Source organism: Caretta caretta, chromosome 18 (assembly GCF_965140235.1).
Source record: "Caretta caretta isolate rCarCar2 chromosome 18, rCarCar1.hap1, whole genome shotgun sequence".
Taxonomy (NCBI): domain Eukaryota; kingdom Metazoa; phylum Chordata; order Testudines; family Cheloniidae; genus Caretta; species Caretta caretta.
Window position 1 is genome coordinate 7200339 of NC_134223.1, and position 23589 is coordinate 7223927.

The 23589-nt window shown below is 52.0% G+C and overlaps 1 protein-coding gene across 10 annotated transcripts in view; it reads left to right on the top strand.

Moving 5' to 3' along the window:
* ARHGEF10L (Rho guanine nucleotide exchange factor 10 like) overlaps positions 1-23589 on the top strand; it is a 156019-nt gene that overhangs the window by 62083 nt on the left and 70347 nt on the right. For 6 of the 10 annotated variants that reach the window (XM_048824695.2, XM_048824693.2, XM_048824694.2 and 3 more), the window contains exons 7-15: positions 1320-1477; positions 4593-4709; positions 9006-9114; positions 14704-14810; positions 16317-16394; positions 17683-17862; positions 19069-19185; positions 20365-20457; positions 22463-22636. In XM_048824695.2, the coding sequence (XP_048680652.2) occupies positions 1320-1477; positions 4593-4709; positions 9006-9114; positions 14704-14810; positions 16317-16394; positions 17683-17862; positions 19069-19185; positions 20365-20457; positions 22463-22636 (1133 nt within the window). Of the gene's footprint in view, positions 1-1319; positions 1478-4592; positions 4710-9005; positions 9115-12715; positions 13571-14703; positions 14811-16316; positions 16395-17682; positions 17863-19068; positions 19186-20364; positions 20458-22462; positions 22637-23589 lie in introns of those variants that run through there. The other 4 variants (XM_048824700.2, XM_048824701.2, XM_075121172.1 and 1 more) reach the window with 3 other exon arrangements.

The following is a 23589-nucleotide window of genomic DNA, read 5'->3' on the forward strand; positions in this document are numbered from 1 at the left end:
TCTTCGGGGAAGGGGCCGTTTGTAGAGAACGGTGGGTTCCCCATCTCCACTGGGTCCTTAGAATCATAGAATCTCAGGGTTGGAAGGGACCTCAGGAGGTCATCTAGTCCAACCCCCTGCTCAAAGCAGGACCAATCCCCAATTTTTGCCCCAGATCCCTAAATGGCCCTCTCAAGGATTGAACTCACAACCCTGGGTTTAGCAGGCCAAAGCTCAAACCACTGAGCTACCCCTCCCACCCTATTGTGCCAGAAATGAGCGATAATAACGTACCCCTCTCCCGCCTTTCCTGATCTTCCTTGAGAAATGCTGCCTCTCCCCTGTGCCTGCCGCGGGGGGGACCTCTCTGCCTGGGGTCTTCAGACTCCAGCTTAGGATGCATCAGCATTAGCCACCTGTCTGTCCAATTCCAGGAAGAGAATGAAGCCTTCCAACTGTGGCACAGGTGCGCCCTCTGCTGGGCAGCACCGCCCCACCTGCCCGCCTGCCTACTGATACTGGTCTGTGCTGTGCCTCCTGATTGCACAGTTGCCGACCCGGTGGGGAATCCGCTGTCAATCTTTGCAGCGTCCGAGGCTGCTCCTCATGGGTCGTCATGTTCCCCTGGCACTCTCCGGACTTCGCACCTTGCTTTCCATGGGCCCAAGCCCCTCTGCTCCACCCTCTTTTCTCAACTTCCGGTGACTTGTGGCTGGTCTGTCTATGCAACCATCTCCGTTCTCAGAGGGAGAGCTGGCTGCTTGGGCAGAACTGCTAGTCCCTGCTGGCCAAGAGCTTAGTCTTGTCCTTTGGGCACGGTGCTCGGAGCATGAATGTTAAGTGGAGAACTGGCCTGACCCACTGGTCACCTTTCCTGAATACAACACCTGGAAACACAGAGGTTGGAGAGGGGGAAAAGATCACTGAGCCACCTTGTCCCTCTCCACCCTGCCCCAGCCCCCTTGCTGCTTGCAAGATGGCTCCTTTTCTCATCCACTGTCCTGCCTGGTTTGAAGAGATCTAAGCGAGGGGGGTCCCACAAATTTCCTTAGGCAGCGCTCCTCCTTGTTTTCACCCTAGTATGACTGACTGTCACTTGTAGCCATAGATCCAGGAGACTTGCCTAAGTCTGGAGCAATGCCTTCCAAGGCAAGCAAATGCAGCGAGATATCTGGGCCTGGGTCAATCCTGGGAACGGGTGGTGTGGGAGGCCGAGAGGCACACTGTGGGTAATGCTGAATTAATTGGGCAGGTCATGGGTTGAAGCAAATGCCTTTTCCCAAGAGGCAACACCGTAGGCCTTTGCCAATGGTGTTCTGTTCTTTTCCCTGCCCCGACAGGGGCAGACAGAAACCTGATTTACGAGGATGGGGCACATCGGGAAGCCGAAGATCTAGGCTGGAGCTCCAGTGAGTTTGAGAGCTACAGTGAGGATTCTGGCGAAGAGGCCAAGCCTGAGGTGGAACCTGCCAAACTCAAGGGGTCCTTCCAGCCAAAGGTAATCGGCACACAATGTGACCTGACAACTGATACAACTGGTCCTGCCTCGATGGCTGGTGTGGGGTGGTGGTGCACTAGTTTGAAATAAAACCTCTGACCTGCTTCTTTCATCAATGATCCAGGGCTGTACTGGTTGGGGGCACTGGATGGCAAACGCTAAATGGTTTGTCGGGCTAATGCCCAGCTGTAAATGTTCGTAGTCCATCCACGGTTAAGGGACTGGTGTATCAATAGCTTGAGGGTAAGCAGCAGACTGGGAGGATGCGAGTGGTGTAACTGTTTCAAATTTGACTCAGCTGAGATATGGGGTGCACTCAGATGGCCTGGATATGAATCCTTTCAGCTTGAATAAATCCCCACTGCCTGGGAGAGGGGACGGGGACTTAGGTGGACCTGCAGAGACTGTTGCCTAGTGGGCAGAGCACTTTACTGGGAGTCAGGAGATCTGGGTTCTATTCCTGGCTCTGCCAGGGGAGACAATGGACTAGTCCCTGCCCTTCTGTGCCTCAGTTTCCGCATCTCTAAAATGGGGCTAATGGCACTGACTTCCGTTGTAAAGTGCTTTGAGATCTACAGAGGAAAAGCCCCATATAATAACCAGGTGTTCAAGCAGATAGATGGTGGATGGATTTTTTTATTTAAAAAAAAATTATTTAACATCATGCCTAGAGAAATTAACTGGGATAATAAATTAGCTGCTGGTCTCAGATATTGCTTGGTACTGGGGAGGCCATTTGTGGCCTTGTTTGAACCAGGATTCTGCACTTGGCTTAGAGATGTCTCGAAGAGCTGCCGTTTCCTAGGAGCTGAGGCTTTGTTCCAGGCTATCGGGGTATGTTGAAATGTCCCTCTTCCCCCCCCCGGCCATGCACGCTAGATCTCATCCTCTTCGAAGTGGAACCCCTGCAACTAGCTAATGGTTCATGATGCAAACGATGTGCAGCTGACTGCAGGGCTGTTCTGGTGTGCTTGGATGCTCATCAATGTGGGGGCAGCAAGAACCCCTGATGGGACACTTTGGGGTCCACGCAGGCCAGTAAGGGGTTCAGTCACCCCCTGCATGCAGCTTTGGTTCAGAGCCCTGATGCCAGTAGCATCCACCAGCCTTTGCAGGGTGACACCAGCAGCCCTTCCCGTCCCGAGTCTCCCCAAATCTGTCCTCCCCGAGGTCTTAACCACCAGATGCTGACTTTCCCCTCTGGTGCGTCACCCTCAAAGGTGTGAAACAGGCCCCTCAGACACAAGCTGACTTTGGCCCCTGCATCCACCAGAGACCAGCGTGGGGTGAAAATAAACAAAAGGTTTATTGCATAGAAAAACCACCGATTCAGAGATGCCATAGTTACCGAGAAACGTATCTACGGTAGATAAAATCCTGGTGTGTGTTTAGAGACAGATCGGTGCTCTGTCTTCTTATCTCGTGATGACCAAGTTCAGAACATTATAAGCTTCCATAAAAGACCTTTCTCGATACACATTGCTTACTGTATTATTGTACTATAAATCAGTTCGTTCAACTGCTCATTTCGGGGGTGGGGGGGTTTAAAGCTTCTGTTCTCCTTTTGGGGTGTCTGAACCCGGAGTGTCCCTTCTCTTCCGTGGTGGGTCGTCCCTCCATCATTTAGAACTGACAGACTGTCTCTCGAAGTGGTTAGTCTTGAAATCCTACCATGGGCTGGCACCTTCTTGAAAGGGCGCATAGACCTATTACTGGTACTTAATTTGTGGAAGAGGTGTTGGGGCTCAAGCAATTGGGTGCGGGGGTTCAAGCAATTTTTTTTAGTTTCGTAACTGACATGCCAAGCCCAGAGGTGCCGGGGCTATGGACTGCCAAGCCCCAGCACAAATTAAGCCCTGCCTAAAGGTGTGTTGTCCATCGAGGTTTTTCCTCTGTGATGTCCTGGGGAGATCCTCTCTTGAGTCCAAACCAGGACTGTGGAGCAATCAGAGAGGAGCCATTGCCCCAGAGAATCCCTCCTGGGTTTTACACTGAGCCCAGTGTGTACTGGAGCAGGACTATGGGGTGAAGCCAGTGCTGGACAGACCCCCATGTGGTGCAGACATGCACAATAAAGCCGTTACGCCTGTTCCTGTTGTATGTTGGTGCTTTGAACTCCCAGTCAGCTGGGACAAGACGCTCCAGCACTCGGACTGTTCCACAGTGCACCTCTGCCTGGGCACTGCAATGAGGGGCGGGACGCAGACTGGGGAGGGGAGAGGGGTTGACCGGGATGGTGGGCACCCGGCAATGCCTCCTGGTGGCCGAGATCTCGCTTGGCACCCTGCATACTGCATGAGCCTGTGCTACCCCTTCCTTCTGCCCACCCGTCCCGCCCCGCAGCCAGGCTCCTGCGTGCGCTTGCCTCTGTCCCGCTTTGCTGTGTGGTCTGGGTGGGACATGCACGCTGGGCGGGGCGACTTGCTGGTCAGAGCTACGGAGCACTTGTCTTCATGCAGCAGTGGGGCCGTCCCTTGCCTCCTCTCCCCTTCTACCCCCGTAGCGAGTTCCCCTTGGGCTCAGAGTTGGGGGGTGTACTCATGCATCGGGGGCCTTGACATGGGATTGGGACTGTGGAGAGCCCAGTAAATTACTGAACGTAGCGGTTGTTGCCTAGCTGGATCTCTAAAGGGGTGGCCCAGGACCCACAATCTGGAATGTCCTCCTTCCTGGTGCCTTGGGCAGGGGAGCATCCCTCCTTCGCAGCCCTGCTCCCCCTGCCTCAGAGGAGCTCCAGTAGGTAATGGTCACCATTGCAGACATGGCCTTGGGGTGGGGAGAGCCTGGGCCACCCTTCAGCACAAGACTTCTTGCTATCCTGAGATGGGGGCTAGAAGCCATTAGATTCCCCCTTGCTCCCCTCCAGGGAGCAGGACAAGAGCTACCCACAGCCTAGAGCTCTCCACCCCCTGGTGGGGGTCATGGCAGGCGCTCTCCTCCTTCGGATGGAGGGGACAGGCACGCCCCACCTGCATTCAGACTGGCTAATCTAGACGGATCACTGGTCCTCTTGTTTTTTCTCCTCCTGTGTTTGGCTGCTTACCTGAATCTCTCTTCTCTGCCTCTCTTCCCGCCTCCTGTTGCTTCTCCTCCTACCTGATTGCTTGAGGCGCAGCTTTCTCCAGACCTGAATAGGCTAAAGGAGAGATACGCCAGGACAAAGAGGGACATTCTGGCTTTAAGAGTTGGGGGGAGAGACATGCAGGAGCTGAAGCAGAAATACGATTGTAAGGTACTGTCCCTCCTTCAGACTTTTTTCCGCCTCCTGGGTTGCATGCTCTCTCTGCACCGCAGTCTCCCGTCTGCTCTCTCTCTGCTTCGCACAATTGCTTCCATTTTACACCGGGCCCACTGAACTCAAGTCTGCATGCGTGCCGGGGTGAGATGCTCTTAAAGGGGCAGAGGCGTGTGGAGCAGTGGCGAGAACTGGGAGTCGGTTCTGTTCCTGTGACTCCCTGGGTACGTGCAAACCCCAGCTCGAGGAGACCTACCTGCACTAGGTCCGCTCCAGCTAGCGGACTGAACGTAGAAGTGTAGCCGTGGCAATGCAAGGGGCGGGAGTGGCTGGTCGCCCAGAGTACGATCCCGTCCGAGACTCTAGGCAGGTACTCAGGGAAGCTAGCGCCTCACCCTGGGGCAGCTGCACCTCTGTCTTTAGGACGCTAGCTCCACCAGAGCTGGCACGGATCTGTCCCCTCGAGCTCGAAGTGTAGCTACACCCACTGTCTGTGGCCAAGCCCTGTCACCTTCGTGCTCAGTTTCTGGGAAAACGGGTAGGATGCTTCCCTGCCTCCCCGGGGTTCCGTACCGCATGGTTGTGGCTCTGAAAAGTGACTCTCAAAATGGCATTTCCATGTTTGTTTTCTTTCAAAGGAGCTTGGCTTCCAAGTAAAACGATGCGGGAGGCGGGTTTTATCTGCCAGCTCCCTCTCGGATCTGAGCACTGGGCTCTTTCCTGGTGCATCGTGACCAGTAAAAGGTTCCGCGGATCCAATTTTGCCCTTGGTGACCCCTGTGCAGCCCCAGGGGTCACTGCTTGGAAGTTAATTGACAATCCCAGGTGGCCTGGGATCCCGCACCCCCCTCTGCTAGCTGCACTGGCTCCTGCATGACTGCGGGGACTAGAAAGCAGCGGAGCTTTATTTAAGGGCTTGTCTTCCCTGCAGTTACTGGGAGTCCTCACCCTGCCCCAAGACCTCTTAACTCCGGTGCGCTGGGGCCGTTAGCTACTAATACGATCCCGCTGCGCAGGTCAGTGTTGTTTCACAGTGCGGCTCCTTGCTCAAGGGAGGAGGCAGATAGCTGGCGTTAACTCTGCCACCAAGTGGCTGAAGTGGGCAGATGAGCCTGATAGGCGCCGGGAGGAGATCTGCTGAGTAAGGAGGTGCCAATTTTGCACAGTCACTTTTCAGGGCAGAACTGCACATGAGTGAGTTGGCCTTTGTAAAACACTTGCAGACACTGGGTGCTCTGGAGAGTGGATCCCATTTAAGAAGGCACCAGCAGTTCCCACGCAGTGATCCGAGAGCAGTACTTCCTATGCCTTTAAGAAGTAAACCATGTATCTTGGATACCTCTGTGGGAAATGCAGGTGACTTTTATATGGAAGCCGTTGTCTATACGTGCAGAATATTGATCACACTTTGTATTAAAGTTTCCTTTATAAGCAGTTTAATCGTTGATTGATTGTTATAGAGCCCAATTAGTCAATAGGGTGCTTATAATCATCTATTACACCTTCCTTTTTAACTTTATTTTTGTTTTTATATAAAATATAAACACAGAACGAAACCAAACTTATGTAAATACAGGCCCAACAGGGAAGTAGCATGTAAATAACAAAATTCAACGTTCATTATTTTTTATAACCTGGAAAAAATCAAAACCAAACCAAAACCCTGAGGTCATGCAGGTCATGGAGTTCATTCAGGGTATCAGGTCAGGGACTAAATAGGTCAATGTGAACGTAAGCTATGTTAGCTAATATATACTTAACTGCAGAAATATGCAACCATTTCATGTGTGACCAGGCATCTTCATTCCTCCTCCCTCAAGCATTTCTAGTCAACGGAGTGATTTTTTTTCCTATGCTTGCGTTACAAAGGTTCACCTGAAAGAGGTCAGTGGTAGAAAATTCCGATTTTATATTGTCGGTCAATTAATTTTGTTTTGATTAACTTTTTTATGTGATAGTATAATATAAAATACAGCATTTAAAATAAAAGTCAAAACAAAAATTCGAAATGAAAAATCAAACCATTTTGTTCTGAAAAGAAGCTTTTTTTTTTAAATGCTTAGAACTTTTTTGAGGGTTTTGTCCAAAATGAATTGTTGGTGAAATTGACACGTTTCGGGAAGGGTTTTAACTTTGATGAAACCGCATTCTCTGACGGAAAATGGGTCTGTCAAGATTTTCCTGACCAGCTCTATTCCGTACCCACCAGTGGTGAGGGCTACAAGTATCTATCTCCTGAACCATTGGGGCTAGATAAAGATGTCCTGCTCTCAGCAGCGAGTGCGGGTCTGCCCTCTCTCCCTCCCTGATCTCTAGCCCCAGCAGTTTGCAAATAGGCACTTTGCACGTGCAGCTGTTGGATTTTCAGGTACAACTGCAAAGCTCCCGCATGTGCAAATAGCTATGGTTCACAACTACCAGGGCAGAAGGTGTTGGGGGAGACTGCCAGATGTGGTAAAAACATGTCCCATAAAATTGTTAATGGTGCTTCTGGTTTGAAACTGAGCAGGGTCTTTAGCAGATCAGCACAGTCTTTTCCCCTTCCATCTGCCCACCCTGAGCATCCCTTCCTGCTTTTAATGTTCACGGGATATCTAACACTCAAGCCTGGTCCCAATCTGATGGGTCACTACAGGGCAGATTTGCTGTCCCACTTGAATGGCGATGTGCCCCTTGTTGGAGAAGTTCCCAGCAGGCTGCCTTCCCTACAGCCCCTTGTGCAGGGGTGGGGAGTAGGCCTAGCTGGGGTACGCTATGCTCCAGCTATCCTCAGCTGGCACATGATGCCCTGGAGATGGTTGCCAGGTCCCCTGTGAGCAGCCCCCTGTGAGAACGTGTTGCTTCACCATGAACCTGCTCTTCCCACCTTCCCTACGGGTGGGATGCTGGCCCTTTTAATGCGTTGGACAGATCCAAGTGAGGGTCGGATGCCAAAGGGCGGGGGAGCTCCTGAAGGGAGAGGCGTTAAAGGGAAGCCGTCAAGTCAGTAGGATTGCTCGCATGCAGCTGGCTGGCGACACGTTCCTGTGGCCGGAGCTGGGCCGAGGCTGGTCCCAGAGGGGAGGCGGTAAAGACACCGGAGCGCTGCTGTTGTCTAGTCAGATTGGAAATGGCGGGAGAGGAGGTGGGCAGGCTAGCGTGCCTGATCGGCAGATTGGGAAAGGGAGTGTTTGATCCCATCTGCATCTGGCCAGGCGGGCAGGGACATCTGCTGGTGGTTCGGTGGTGCATGTGGAGTTGGTTCTTGGAGCTCAGTCCAGTCCAATAGCGGACTGTTTGGCTGGTAGGCTCAGCAGAGAGGCCAAGGACAGACAGGACCCTGGAGACTGGCTCCTCTCTCCACCCTGGAGCTAGTGCCTTCATTGAGCACATTGGCAGGATATGGGGGGGGGAGCCTTGCATTGCTGCTGCCCTGCCCTGTGTGTAAACAGGACTTCAGGCCCCGGGGCTGTCCATCAGCAGCCGCAAAGGGTTTGATCGGCCTAACCTCGCTCCCGTTGAAGCCAGCCGGAGTTCTGCCCTTTGCTTTGACAGGAGCAGAGTTGGCCAATGCCGTGCACGTCTGACCATCCCCTCCCCATTACTAAATTCACAAGTTTAAACCAAAAAAGTGGCATTTCCTCTTTTTCGGAGATGGAAAAGATCAGAACTTGCCGCAAGAAACTGCTCGGGCTCCTATAATGGTATCGCTGCCGGGACTCTCTCTAGGTATATAGATCGCACTTTATACTCACGTTTCATCTCCGAAGGGTTAAGAGATGCTTCAGGAAATGCCTGTCAGTTGTTCCAGATTGCTAGAGAGACCTTAGGTTGAGAGACTGCTTATAAACTATCTAGACTATCTAGCGCTGTGCTCCAAGCCAGCTGTAGCATGTATGACTCATGCCTGGAACATGCAAATAACATCTCTGAATAATTTAACCCTTTACAAAGGGATCTTTAATATAAAGTGTGGCTTATTATTTTTTTTAAAGTTGCTATTGGAAGAAATTATTCAGATTCTTTCAAAGCCATTTCTTTAGGGCCAAGAGGGTGGTCGTTTTCGGTAGCTCCTGTTTAATACCTGAGTGTTGGTTTTGAATGAACGCCTTTTCTCTCCCTCCATGCCCCCCCCCCCCCCCATGAAGCGTGTTAGCGGTTGGCATGGGGAGGAGGTGCTGCTCTTGTGTCTTGGAGGTAGAACCGTTCCTAGCAAAGGGGCAGGGAGCGTGGGCTGCTGCTTGCTCTGGGATGGAGCAGCTGGGGCTGGAGGATTGACAGAGATGGTCACTTCTTTGTGTCTCTTCTCCTCAGATGACGCAGCTGATGAAAGCCGCCAGGAGTGGCACAAAGGACGGCTTGGAGAAGACAAAGATAGCTGTCATGCGGAAAGTGACCTTCTTGCACCGGAAAGAAGCCCCAGGTAACTGGCCCTGAGGCGGTCGGTGTCAGGTGCAAAATAACTGATTGTATGGAAAGAAAAATCACAAACTGAAAAAAACAGAAATCCTTGCATTTACTACTAATGATTGGGTGATGGCTATTTGATTTTTTTTCTGCCTCTAGCTTGTGCTTTTTGCCTCCTTTTTGCACTGCAAACTAAACTCTCTCGCTCTTTCTTGTGCTCTAGCATAGAATTGTTCAGAGCACCTAAGTGACTTAGGCTCTTAAGTGTCTAACGTTTGAAGATGATGTGAAGTCTTTACCCCTTGCCGAGTGCAAGGCAGTTGTATTAGGGATTCCAACAGTTCAAAGGGGTGGGGGGAAGTTTACACGTCAAACCTTTATATATCCTTTAAAAACTCCCTTTCCTATTGAGTTTTTCTAAACCTATCAAAGCCTTCATGACTCTCAAGCTGGAAATGCAAGCATAAGGCCATTCGTTGAAAGCACCCTTCATTAAGGGCCAGGTTTTCCAAAGAACCCTGCTCCCAATTAGGTGCTGAAAAGTAGTGGCCAGGTTTTCAAACGAACTCCGCTTGAGGGCTGTGCTCTTCTGAAAATCTTTGTCTCTTGACGGGAGCTGGTCATCTGGCCCCAGTTCTGAGTGGGGAGCATTTGAAAAATCTGTCCCCGAGGTCTTTTGAAAAGCTGTCCCCTAATAGTCTGAATGTCTAAAGTGTTTATCTTCAGTAGGAGCGGTGGGCACTCGGCACGTTTTGGGAAAACAGAGCCAGATGCTTTTGGCCTAAAACTCGTTTTGGTTAGTCTCTCCTTTTTTTCTTTTTTTTTTTAAAAGATAAAAATCACATTCCTGTTTTATTTCGTGCATTGCTTCTGCTGCTGTTACTAAGCCAGAAGAATGTGTTGGGGCAAAAACTTTTGCTGGAGTAAGTAGCGTAATGTACTTGGCTGGGTTGGCATTGCTGCCTGCAGAGGATTTGGCCCCTCGTGACTAAATCTGGATCTTCCCCCTGTTATCAGCCATGTCTGTTGTAATCCTGGGTATTGCTGCTTCATTTCCATGGAAACGACTGTGCCAAACCATGTCCCTTCCGTTAGCTTTTTGGCAGCATGTGAAGGAGGAGAGAGGGAACCAGCTAGAGTTTCGGTGGCAGGACCTTATCTCCAGTAATGGGAGGAAAATGCTGAACTGGGGAGGTTCTGACATTGTGGGGTGCCCCTTGAGGGCACAGATAGAGTAACTAGCACTGCCTTAAGTCAGGAATATTTAGTAGGGCTGGTCAAAAAGTTTCCATCAAGGTGTTTTCCCTGTGGAAAATAGGGTGTTTGACTAAACAAATTTTCATGGAGAATGTCTAGTTTTTGTCCAATTGTGTGACATAAACTTTCAGTTTCTGTTGAAATGTTCCACGGGTTAGTGATGGAAGAAGCCCCGTTTTCTAATCCCCTTTAATACTTTGGTCCAACCCGTGGCAGGTTGGTCCCAATTGGCCTTCCTGGGCTGTGATCATGGGGAATGGGAAAGAAGTTGAACTTCATGAGCATTCTAGTCTTCCAAAGCAAACTGATCGATCGGTGAGCTGTCACCATTGCCCATAGGAATTGAGACTTTCAAAACCAACAGAGGGCACAGGCCATGCAACTCCTATGGAAATACATACCAAGATGGATTCCTGAAGTCATGGAATCAGAGGGTTAGAAGGAACCACATGGGTCATCTACTCGCCCCCTTGCCCGGATGCAGGATTTGTGTCTAAACCATACAAGGCAGGTGGCTCTCCAGCCTCCTTTCGAAAACCTCCAGTAAAGGCATCCTCCTTAGGCATCTATTCCATTGTCCTATTTTTCTTACAGTTTGGAAGTCCCTGGCTTTGTAAATCTCAGCCAGGGGCTATGAAGAGGAGTCCTGGGGTACAAATGGCAAGAAGCTAGCTAAGCCCTCTGCTTCAGCTGGGTGTGGCTTCATATTTGACTTTCCTTTAAGATGTCCCATGCTGGGTCAGCAGGCCACTGGGGTCCATTCAGTGTGCATTTACACAGGAGCTGTACAAACACTGATCAGATGTGCTCTCTGCTCCAGAGAGCTGAGGCCCAGATTTTTAATGGGACTTTGCCACCCAAGTCCTGTTGATTTCAATGGGAGTTAGGTGCCTAAATAACTTTAAAAATCTAGGCCCCTAGGACAGCATGGACAAAATACAAGGCAGCAACAGTTCCAGAGAAGGGAAGTGCATGGATTGCTGATGAAGGGTAAGCAAGGAGTCATTGTGGATAGTTCTCTGAAAACATCCACTCAATGTGGAGGGGCAGGCGAAAAAGCCAACAGAACGTTGGGAATCATTAAGAAAGGGAGAGAGAATAAGACAGAAAATATCATTTTGCCGCCATGGTACACCCAATTCTTGAATACTGCATGCAGACGTGGTCGTCCCATCTCCAAAAAGAGATATTGGAATTCGAAAAGGTACAGAAAAGAGCAACAAAAATGATTGGGGGTATGGAACAGCTTCTATATGAGGAAAGATGAATAAGACTGGGCCTTTTCAGCTTGGAAGAGAGATGGCTAAGGGGGGATAAGATAGAGGTCTATAAAATCGTGACTGGTGTGGAGAAAGTAAATAAGGAAGTAGTATTTACCCCTTCTCTTAACACAAGAACTAGAGGTCACCAAATGAAATTAAGAGGCAGCAGGTTTAAAACAAACAAAAGGAAATATGTCTTCATACAACACACAGTCAACCTGTGGAACTCTTTGCCAGAGGATGTTGTAAAGACCAAGATTATAACAGGGTTAAAAAAAGAACTAGATAAATTCATGGAGGATAGGTCCATTAATGGCTATTAGCCAGGATGGGCAGGGATGGTATCCCTAGCCTCTGTTTGCCATAAACTGGGAATGGGCGACAGGGGATGGGTCAATTGATGATTCCCTGTTCTGTTCGTTCCCTCTGAAGCATCTGGCATTGGCCACTGTCGGAAGACAGGATACTGGGCTAGATGGACCTTTGGTCTGAACCAGAATGGCTGTTCTTATGTTGTTAAGGAATTTAGTCCAGCCAAACAGACTCTGCTAATGCTTCTCACCTTATATAGGGAATGGGGAACACAGGAGCAGGGCTGTGGAGATGGAAAAGGTGCGATATCCCCTGTGGGTTTCAGAGATCCCAGTGGAACTTCCAGAGCGAGGGAGAAGTCCAGTCTCTGCGCTCTGGACTCAGTTCAGTCCAATGAGATGAGCCTGGCATAACGAGCTTTATGAGAGCTGCTGAAGCATGAGAAAGAGGCAGAGACGTCGGGTCTGTCAGAACAGCGTGATCCACCCAGGGTATGGCCACCAGCGATATTTGGGGTTTGATCCCCGGGGTCCATTTGCTTTTCCATCTCCCAAAGGGAGTGGATTGTATAATGGTTAGAGCAGAGGCTGGGAGTCAGGAAGTCCTGAGTTCTCGTCCCAGACTCGCTGTGTGACCTTGAGGCAAGTCACGTCCCAGCTTGCTGCCTCAGTTTCCCCATCTGTAAAGTGGGAATAATGCCGAATACACAGGTGTTGAGCGTTTAATTGCTTTGAGATCCACAGCCAGAGGGTGCTATAAACAGTGCAGAGGGGTCCGGTTATTAGCTGGGCCCTCTGTAGCTGCAAGGAGAGTGTTACTGTGTCCAAGCACAAGCCATGCTGTAACTAGAGCACGTCACACGTCCTTAAGGGTCTTGGAGAGGGTGATTTAAAGAGCAGGGAGAGGCTGGGGGGAGTAAAGGAAAAGGAGTCTGAGCAGCACGTAGGGTTGTTACCCGATGGGTCGGGACCCAAGTGAATAGCTGCCTCCTGTCCAAAGGAAGAGACGCCCTAGGACACCAATCTAGTTCAGGAAGAACCTGGCTGTCTACCACCGTCCTATGCCCTTTCTCCACCCCTCCTCCCATGCAGGTCTCCGCAGGCTGATACTGCCTCTGAAGCAAGGGGCTGGGACTCTGCTTCAGAGCCCAGCTGCCTGACCCAGAGGATGAGGTGCTTCCTGAGAGCAGCATCTGAGCAGAGATGGGCTTGATTCGAACTTGAGTGGCGTGAAGATCCGGATCGGTCCCCCTGCCCATCCCTAGCGGTGATTGTGACTCTGGGCGGCCGGGGCCGGAGCAGAGCGACAGCGAGCTGAGCTGCCCTTCCAAAATTAGGGAAGGAAAAAGGTCACCCGGGAGTTGTGAGCCAAGCAGCTGCTGTATTCCTGCAGCCCTCTGATCCCCCTCGTTACTAGGCACCTCCCCTCCCCGTCTCCAGCCGCACAAGCCCAGAGTGTCCCCGGCAGTTGCCCTTCCTCCTGGGGCTATTTATATCCATAAACCCAGAATGGGTGGTGGGGAAGAGGAAGCTGACAGGCAGTGCTTGCAGGAGAATGCAACGGGCAGAATGTGGAGGAAACGGTGCTCCATTGAAAACAATTATATTTCCTCCTCCTCCTCCTCTTCGGTCTCTGCCTCAGGTAAGGGGAGGGTTGTCTCTCTGGGCTTCCTCTTCTCAGGTAGGTTCGGTTCCTGCCAGCTCTGCTCCCCAAACTTGCTCACTCCTTCCTGCTTCTCTCTGCATGGGGTTTGTTGTTCCCCCCCTTACACCCTTTGCTTGGGTTTGATTTCTGAAGAAGCCATGAGGAACAATGGAAAAAAACCCCAGTGGTCTGCTGCTGGGATCATTCTGTTCAGCCCCTTAGCAGGGTCCTGAGATGGGAGGCTGGTTGGAGCTTTGCAGTATTAAATAGGTTTAAACCCTGAAGTGAATTTGATTTCCTTGCTAACGGCGTTAGCTCAGCAGAATGGGTGCTTGGCTGGTCATGACGTTCAGGGGCAGACGGGGCACTCGGCTCGCTGGGGATAGAGCCAGGGCTTAGCTATAACAAACCCAAAGGGAATTCGTTCCAGGCTGAGGTCTCCAGTCCCTACCTCCCAAATTCCTTGGGCTGATTAATGCAGCCCAATGGTGTCTGGTGTCAGCGTTCAGGGTCTCCTGTAAGTCCCGGCTTGGACTAAGCAATTGTGCAACATACGGCTGCACAGAGAGGAACCCTCAGCTCCTTGAACCAACGGTGACAATGAACTGAGCCCCAGCCACCTGGGCAGACAGTTTACTCTTCAGTCCCAGGGCCATGCTCGAGCTATCAGTTCTGCTGACCGGTGGGTGGGAGCTGTGCGGGGTGCATCTCCACCCAGGGGAATGTCTAAGACATAGGACGAGACCGGCGTATTCAAGTTTCTAGGTTCGCTCTCGATGCCAGGAGAGAGAAAAAGCCAATGCATGAAGCACCAGGTTACCAGCCCCCTACATGGCAAGGGTGTGTGTGGTGGGATGAGCGTAGGCTGGACAAAGGCTCTGGATGCTCTGAGCGCCCGTCTGCAGCCTGGGAGACGCTGTGGTGCCCGCCCCAAAGCGCTTGTGATCTGAATGGCAGGCGCCTGCAGCCCTCCAGAATGCAGGGGCGGGATGCTCTTCCCCCGCTGTAGGCTCACGCTTTAAGGCGCACACTGGCCCATGCAAAGTACTAGCCCTTGGTCCCTCTGCTGGGGCTACGCTCTGCTGGGCCCGCCGCTCAGGTGTTCACTGCTTGTGTGTTTTGCCTTCCAGGTGACTCTGAGGAGGAAGACATGGGGTTCCTGGAGGTCACAGTCCCGGACATGAAACACCCATCTCCAGAGCTCGGCCCCATGCCGGATGGATTAAGCCCTCAGCAGGTCTGTGGTAGGGTGAAGGCGCTGAGTATGTGGGACTTGACCTCCCCTGGCTGACTGCTCCTCTAGGATGGTGGTTACCTGGAGAGCTGTCCCCTAGATCCAGCGATGGTCTGCCCGTGGAAGCCTCTTTGCAAAGTTGCTTTTATTTCAGAGGGTCCGAATGGGGCCTGTTTTATGCCGTTTTTCTTTTTTCGAATCTTTGATTGAAGCCTTTATCAAAAATGTCATTTAAATGGTTAAATATCGAGGGGGGGGGTAATTCTTGGCCAACGAGCATCTTTTTCCTGAAAACAAAAGATTTCGACTGTCCCATTTTTATGGGAAAAATTAGATTGCCTGAAAAAGGTCACTTTCGGACAAAACATTGGGAAAATTTCAGCTCGCTCTATTAGATATACTGTTCGGAACCCGGAGATGGCTTCCCTACCAGGTTTCAGCAAAAGCTGATGCTCCTTGACATTAACAAATATCTGTCTAGTTCTGTAGGGTTTAAACAATCCCCAGAGGCTTGCCATGTGCGAGGTTCCCCGGCTGGCCACAAATCTGTGGTCACAAGTGGGGTTGAACCACCCAGTGGCTTAACTTGTGAAGCATCCCACTGTGTGTGAGGCTTATCTGAAATTACCTGATCTTCTGGCAAGAGCCCCAGCCAGCATTGCTCCTTCCGTTGCTTCCTGTTATCTGTTGTAGCTCTCTCCAAGGGTTGGCGGGATCTTCTGGGGAGGAGAGGAGGGCTGTTTATCTCCGCTTGGTCCTCTCCAGCACAGCAGAACCTGGCTGCTGGCCCAACCTCTGTACTTGGCTACCTGACGCCATGATTTGTGGCACACTGGAGATTGTGGGAAGTCCCAGGAAAGAGTCTAAAATCTTGGTTCATGTGAAATTCTCACGGCCTGCATGGGGCACTCTGGAGGGTGCCTGGAGGTTGGAAGCACCAGAACATCACTAAATCTTAGAGCATTAAGTGCCCTAAGCCCCCGGGGCGGGATACTGGGCTCTGCTGTGCTTAGGAGCTGGAGGAACAAGTTTTCATTTGGCGAGAGGCCCAAGAGGGTCAACGGCTGTAGACACACCAGTGTGTATGGAGCCTTTACCCGGCTTCTTCAAACTTTCCAGTAGGCTGGAGTTCAGCTGGCCTCATTCCCCCTCCTCCCTAGTTGGGACCGGTGTGTTTTTTGTAGCTGTATGTTAAGTAACTAAATTACCTCCCCACCCCTGTCCAATCTGCCCACAAAGGAAGAGTCAGCAAAATAGCTCCACATCGCTCTGGTGGGTCCTAGCACCCGGCAGCATTGTGAGTGAGCAAAATAGCTCTGCTTCTGTGAGTGGATCTACGGCCCGACACCTTGTCACGTTTTCTCTTTCCTCCCACCAATATCTGGAAGGGGGGGGGGGCACAAGGAAGATGTGATGTGGTGCTAAGTGTGTGTGTGTGCGCGTGCCCACGTGCTGATGGAGGGGGCTCTGCACCCGTTTCTGACCGTAACCCTGGTGTGGGTGTTGCAGGTGGTGCGGCGTCACATCCTGGGCTCCATCGTGCAGAGTGAGCGGAGCTACGTGGACTCGTTGAAGCGGATTCTCCAGGTGATGCCAATCTTAAGACCACCTGAGTCACCCACCCTAGCGCAGACAGACTACAGACTTCCGTGACTGGGAGGGGCGGGGAGGATGGGATAGACGGGAACGAACCCCCATCCCATTTAGAAATCGAATAGGGAAGGACATGGTTGGGGGGGACCTCAGTGAGACTGGTTTCTAGGTAAGATGGTGGAATAGCAATGGCAGTCTCTGGACTTGACTACCTGCCAGGGGGAGCGGAGCCTTGACTCTACAGTGCTGTGGGACTTGCTGCTGTGTTGGGCTGTAGAACTGAAGCTTTTGTTAAAGAGAACTAAGTTCCCACCAATTCTGGTTGCAAAGAGAGCCTGTAAAGAGTGTACCCTGAGTGTACCAGATGCAGGGACGTCGGCCTGAGTCTTCAGACAGCCTTAAACAATAGTGCTGAGGGGTGTGAACTGCCCCCAGGTGGGTTGTTGACTCTGAAACCTAATGACAGCAATTTAAATGGCTTTGTTAAACTGTTTCACTGCTGATCATTTAGCGGAAGCATCCAGCAAATGTGCTAATCCTGCAGTCCTAAACTAGGCTCCAGGCTCTCCCCTCCCACCTCGGAGCCCCACGGCTGACATGACTTCAACGCACAATCTCCGCAGCTCACTGACAGTTCAGGGGCACCCTGAAATTAATCACACAACAGATTAGACAATGCAGGGAATGTGCCTTGGACAGTTTGATTCACACCCTCCCCCGCGCCCAGGGAACTCTGTGGTGCTTTTCGTTTAAAAAACTGATCCAAAGTTCCCACAAAGCGCTGCTGAGTTTAGGTCAAGGCAGTCGTGGAGCATGGAGGGCTTTGGCCAAGAGGCACGAACTCGTTAACATTTGCAAAGCACAGGGTGGGCTGTGAACTGCAGGGGCCATGGGAACTGGGGAACAATGTGGGAAAACTGCCGGAGTGAGCAGGGGGAGGAGAGAGTGTTTTAAAAATCATCAAACCAGTTCAGTGACTCTGGTAGCGCTGCTGGGAGCAGGGTCCCCTGGTGCGAGGTGCCGGACATACTTGGGGTGAGAGATAGTCCTGCTCGGAAGGGCTTAGGGGCTAATAGACAAGCCATCAAAGAGTGTGAGAGGGAGCAGCAAAATCCCGTTTTGCAGCTGGGGAGCTGAGATGTGACAGTTAAGGCTGGGAAGTTCACAGGGGGACACCCAACTCATTTTGGCTCCACTGATGGGCCCTGAGTGACCGATCTGGGGTGGCGAGGGCACGAGGAGGGTGGGAAAGTCTGTTAAAACCCCCTCCTGTGGCTTACAGGATTACAGACACCCCCTGATGGAGATGGAGCCCAAGGCCCTCAGCGCCAGGAAGTGCCAGGTGGTTTTCTTCCGTCTCAAGGAGATCTTGCACTGCCATTCCATGTTCCAGATCGCCTTGTTCTCCCGCGTGGCTGAGTGGGACACTACGGAGAAAATCGGGGACCTCTTCGTGGCCTCAGTAAGAGACGCCCTTCTGGAGCGAGGTTAAGAGGTGGTGTGGTTCCCTCCCTCCTCTTCCCACCCCCAGGATGCCAAAGCCTCCTCCAGGCAGTGACGTAGGATATAAAATGCATGCTCGTCCTCTGTCAACACCCTTCTATCTGGACCTTCCCAGCATCCCCGATTCCATCCCGGGCCCCCACTCCCCTCTATAGAGCTGCCACACCCACTGCTTCCAGCTCTGGGAACCTGGTGTGTTCTGGGTTATTGCAATCGGCACAGTGTAGATGAGACCATGGCAGCGTGAAGGCCAGTGGAAGGTTTTAAGAGCAGCTGCCATAAGCTGACCAAGGAGGGGGAAGCCTGGGAGAGCACAGTTTGATTTTGCTGGTTAGCTTGATCAAATGGGGCCAGCCCACCCTGCCCATCGGAAATGCTTGGCGTCTTCAGGCAGGTTCCTAGCTTCGCTATACTAGGCCCACCTGGGCCAATGTACCGTGTATAGAACTGCATTGTGTGCCCCGGTTACTGCAGGGTAGCGAGTTAGATGGCTGCTGCACCACGGCCAATGCAGTGGTCCTTCTGTCCTCCACAATAGCCCACACAGCATGGGGGGCTCACCTTGTTTAGGGGGGGAGCTGGAATGTGGGTGAAGGCGTCCGGTTCCCATGGCTCTGGCTCCTTGGAGCAGCTGCCAGAGATGTGTTAAGTTCAGTTTATCTGGTCGTATGAATTCTGGCGTCTCCGGCGCAATCCCCGGCCCTCGCTCAGAACCCTGCAGACTTTTTAAGTGTTGACGTTGGGTACGAGCCCAGATCTTGGCGGAGAACTTGAACTTGCAGTCTTCTGGCCTAGACGCGAGTGTTATCCGCTGGCCCCCATGCATTCGTCTATTGCAAGGAAGTGGGAACGCCTCTGTATCACCATCCCATCTGCGGTGTGCGGCAGTCCCAATGCCCCTCTTATTCTGTTTGATGGTGGTAACCTCCTTGCAGGTTTCAATGAAAGCTTTGGGTTTCAGGATGGACTTTCTGAATGCAGATGCCTCAGGAGGAGGGCGGGGAGGGGGAGGAGACAGGTTTCCAAGCTGTGAGCCTCTGGCAGTCTGCAGTGAGCTGGCTAAGTCATGTGGGGCTGGCTTCTCCTCGGCTTTAGATGCTAAGTAAAGAGATGCTGGATCTGACTCTCCCCTCTCTTCTGTCTGGTTATTTGTGCATGCGCCAAGTTTTCCAAGTCAATGGTGCTGGATGTGTACAGCGATTACGTGAATAACTTCACCAATGCCATGTCTGTGATCAAGAAGGCCTGTCTCACCAAGCCCATGTTCCTGGAGTTCCTCAAGGTCAGTGGAAGCATCAGGAAAGGATGCGCCTGTCACCATCTGGCAGTTGGCCTGCCTGGGGCTCTGCTTGCAACAGGGGTATCATAAGGGTTGATGTTTCCCAGGAACAAGCAGAGGATGCGGATGGAGAGAAGATGCGTTTCAAACTACTCGGTGAATCGCTTAGCAAAGGTCACTCGTACCCAGGACTTTCTACCTGGCCGGTGGCTTCCCAGAGCAGTAAAGGATTGTCCCACTCTGTGTCACGTCTGCACTGTCTGATGCCTCCCTATACACAGGGTTGGGATTCCAGAACCATGTGGGGGTCTTCACCTGCACAGTATCCATTCTGCTTGTACTGGTGGCTGCTCTTCTCTGATGAGGCTATGGTTGCTCTAATAATGCTGGCTTGTAGCCCCTATCAGCTGGCCCCGTACCTTACCCTTGCAGAATACCCATGTCATCCTTCCTCACTGGGCTTGGATTCCCAGCCCAGAATGAAGCTGGGGGCACCATCAGTTGAGTGCCACCCTCCTGAGCTCTAAGTTCAGGACGGATGCCAACGTGGTGCACGGTCACTGACCGTTCCTTCAAACCCTACCCTATTGGTACCCTACCCATCTCTTAACGCTGGCATCCTTCCCTTGCCAGGCCTGTACCACGGAGACCATTATCTATTTTTTTAAGGTCAGGCTTGACAAAGCCCTGGCTGGGATGATTTAGTTGGGGATTGGTCCTGCTTTGTGCAGGGGGTTGGCCTAGATGGCCTCCTGAGGTCCCTTCCAGCCATGAGATTCTATGATTCTGTGATCTGCTAATGCTGCATTTGAGTGAAGTTAGGCGGCGAGTTGCGAGCCAGAGCAGCAGTCTTGCTGCCAATGCAAACCACTGCAGGAGCCCAGGGTCCTGAGTGAAGCCGGGCTCAGAGCCATGGCAGGGGAGGATGGGTTAGTTATTCCGGCTCTGTAGCATCTCTCGTTGATCTAACCTCAGACGAGAGGGTGCGGTGGGCGAGTGAGGGAAGCATGAAAATGGAATGAGGGAGGGCCGGAGTGGAGGAGTAAAAAGCGAAGAATCCCACCCAGATCCGTGGCATGGGGTGGGTGGGTGAGGGGAGAGAGGACTAACGGTGAGGGGGTTTCTGCTCTGAGAGATCCTGGTTGAAGTGCAGGTGGTAGAGGGTTGTTCTTGTCTCGACAGAAGCGGCAGATGGCAAGTCCTGACCGGGTCACGCTCTACGGGCTGATGGTGAAGCCCATCCAAAGATTCCCTCAGTTCATTCTGTTGCTGCAGGTACCTTAAACCGGAGTCTGCTCTCTTACTGGGGGGTGGGGGGTAATGGGACGATAGGATGGGTCCGCCGGGCAGGGAAGTGGGCTGGATCTCAGGGCTGGCAGGATGGAGACAGTCAGCCTGGTGTCTGTGAATCAGCCCCTCAGCTGGGATAATTCCACAGGAGTCAGCGAAGTGATGTTGGTTTACATCTGCTGAGTCCCTTGACCTGCTAGAAATTCGATCTGAAACCCACTCCCAGGGTCAGGAGTGGCGGAAGCTCTGTAAACATGGGGGGGCCACTGGCGCCCAAACCATAGTCCCATCCCCTCAAGGCCCCGCCCCCTGCTTGCTCCTCTCCGCCCCTGAGGCCCTGTCTCTCACCCTTATTTCCTTTCAAAAGCGATGGGGCCTTACCTCCCTTGTTCCGGCACCCCTGCCCAGGGTTTAGCCTAGGCTGGCCAGCTCCCATTGTCTGGATGTGTACAGAAGAGCTCTGTGATGGGTTCCCCCCAGAGTGCCACTTACAACTGAGGTACCACTGAGCTCGCCTGACCCACCAGCCTGGGCTCCCTTTCACACTGTGGTGCTGTGACAAGTTGCCAAGCTCTCCAAGCTTGCTCTTTCACCAGCATTCACACAGGTAGGGACACACCCAGCTGTTGCTTCACACAGATGCTGAGATGGGAAGGCTCAGCTAAGGCACTTCCCAGTGGCTAAGGCACATACCCCACCCTGGAGTGAAAACCCAAAATTATACTGTCTTGCGCTGCACAGGAAACTGTACAGTGTAAGCTCATGAAATTCGCCCCCTCCCTCAATGTAGAGGAAGATATGCAACAGCTTTCTGCCCCAAGTATGATTTCCACAGTCATTTAGACAAAACAAAAACAAGTTTATTAACTACAAAACTGCAAACTGATCCTAACATACTAGATGGGTAGGATATGAATTAGCAAATTCTCACCCTGAGTGATAAACAGGCTGGCAGATTCTTAAATCATAAGCTGCCTTGGCTTTCCCAGGTTTTCATACACAGGCTAAAAATCCCTCTAGCCTGGGACCATCACTTCCCCCAGTTCAGTCTTTGTTCCTCAGGTGTTTCCAGGTATGTTGTTGTGGGGAAAGTGAGGTACCATCATGATGTCATTTCCCCCTTCTATATCTTCTTCCCACTTGCTGGAAAGCTTTTTTGCTATGATCTGGGTCAAATGGTTCCCTTTGTGCAGTGCTACCTCTGAGAGGTTTCTATTGTCCACAGTTCTGGGGTAATCTTGTGCTTGTGTGCATTTCCTCAGTAAACCATTCACATTGTTTGGCCTTTTTACTGTTGTACCGGAAAGGCTGCTTGTGGGTGTTTTTTTCAACCTCACCACGTGTTTCAGTAACACACACAAAGCCAAACTTCGTAACTTCACATACGACGATCGCACGTATCATCCAGCAAGATATGACTGTCTAGCGGATCAAGACTCTTAGAATGATACCACAGAAGGCATACTTTGTACAAAACATATCCTAATGACACGACAGTGGCGAATATTGGGGTGCCAGGGTGTCACAAGCTCCCACTCAGCAGAGGGTCTGCCATTGGGGCCCCTGAGTTCAGCACGGTGGGAGAACGAAACAAAATCAACACCTCTTCCTCCCACTTCTCTGTGCCCGGGAAACCTCCAGGCAAGGGACCTGGGCAGGGCAGCTGAGCATTCAGGGGCTGCACACTGTGCCTTGGGGAATAGTCTGTGGTGCATTGATCACCCTGGCGGCTGCAGAAAGTGTCCCTATGTGTGCGCACAAGCACGTTTGACTTGGGTGGCTGCTGCTCCCCAAATCTCTGCGCAGGCCAGGCCTGTCTAAAATCCAGTTTTTTTTCAGGAATGCTTCTTGGGGGTGACAGCTCCTCAGCACCTCTGAAAATCTGAGCACCGTGCCATCAGGGGCTCCCTCCGGTCCACAGCTTGGCCTGCCAGGGGATGATCTCCTTCCCTGGTGACTTGATTTTTCCTCCCTCCCTCTTTCACCCCAGGATATGCTGAAGAACACCCCGACAGGCCACCCGGACAGGCTGTCGCTCCAGCTTGCCCTCACCGAGCTGGAGACGCTGGCGGAGAAACTCAACGAGCAGAAGCGAGTGGCCGACCAGATTGCTGAGATCCAGCAGCTGATCAGGAGCGTCAGCGACCGCAGCAGCCTTAACAAGGTGGGGGCTTGAGCGCCTGAGTGATGGGTCTGCAGGGTGGGGCTCAGTGTCGGGGAAGCAATTGCTCTGCTTGGGAAATTCCCCTTCTCGGCTCTGCCCACTAGATGACAGTGTGTGTACGTGAATAGCTTAGGAACCCCCACTCCCAGGTGTAGCCTATTGCAGAGGGTGGATGGAAAGGGGTGGTTTTCTCCTCTCCCCACATGTTTGTTTGGAATCCATTTCTGGCAGGGCACAAAACTCTCCCTAATTTAGGAATCTACCTGCTCCGGCTGTAGCCAGGTGTGTGCAGCTACTTACTAACAGCATCTTTGCTGGTGCCAGGCAGGAAGGCACTGGTCCGGAGATGATCACAGTGGTCCCTGTGAATCTTCTCTGCCCATTCAGTTGGGGTAATGGGGAGAGAGAAAGCCTGGACTGAATATCTGAGGCCCCCAGAGAGGATTCTGCGTACAACCATGGTGTGGAAAAGACAATCTACTAGACTGGGTTGTGGCTGAAGTGTCCCTTGGCCAGAAGAATTCCCAATTTCTTTCTCTGGTGATCCGTGGTGCTGTCCTCCAGCTTACAGTGCTAGGACCAAAACGTCTTCCTTCCTGGATCCTCCCCCTGCCTTCACCCAACATCCTTCCCGTGGCTGCCTGCTGAAGTCGCTCACTATTTGTCGTTTCACCCCCATAAGCCTGCCCTCTGCAATGGAACCGTTAGTTACACTAAGTCTCTGTGCTGCGGGTGTGAGCCCAGGAGCTTCAGAAGCATCCTGGAGAGGGGCAGGGCAGGATGCAACAGTGAGTGCTCTGCAGACTCCACCACCCCTTTGTCCTCTGTTCTAATGGCCCCATTTGCTGGCCTTCACGCTACTCTTGGCAAGTTGGACGTGGCTTTGTCCTTTATCTGCTCAGCTCCACTTCTCAGGGCTGGCAAGGTAACCAGGAGGATGGTGTGGCCAGCCT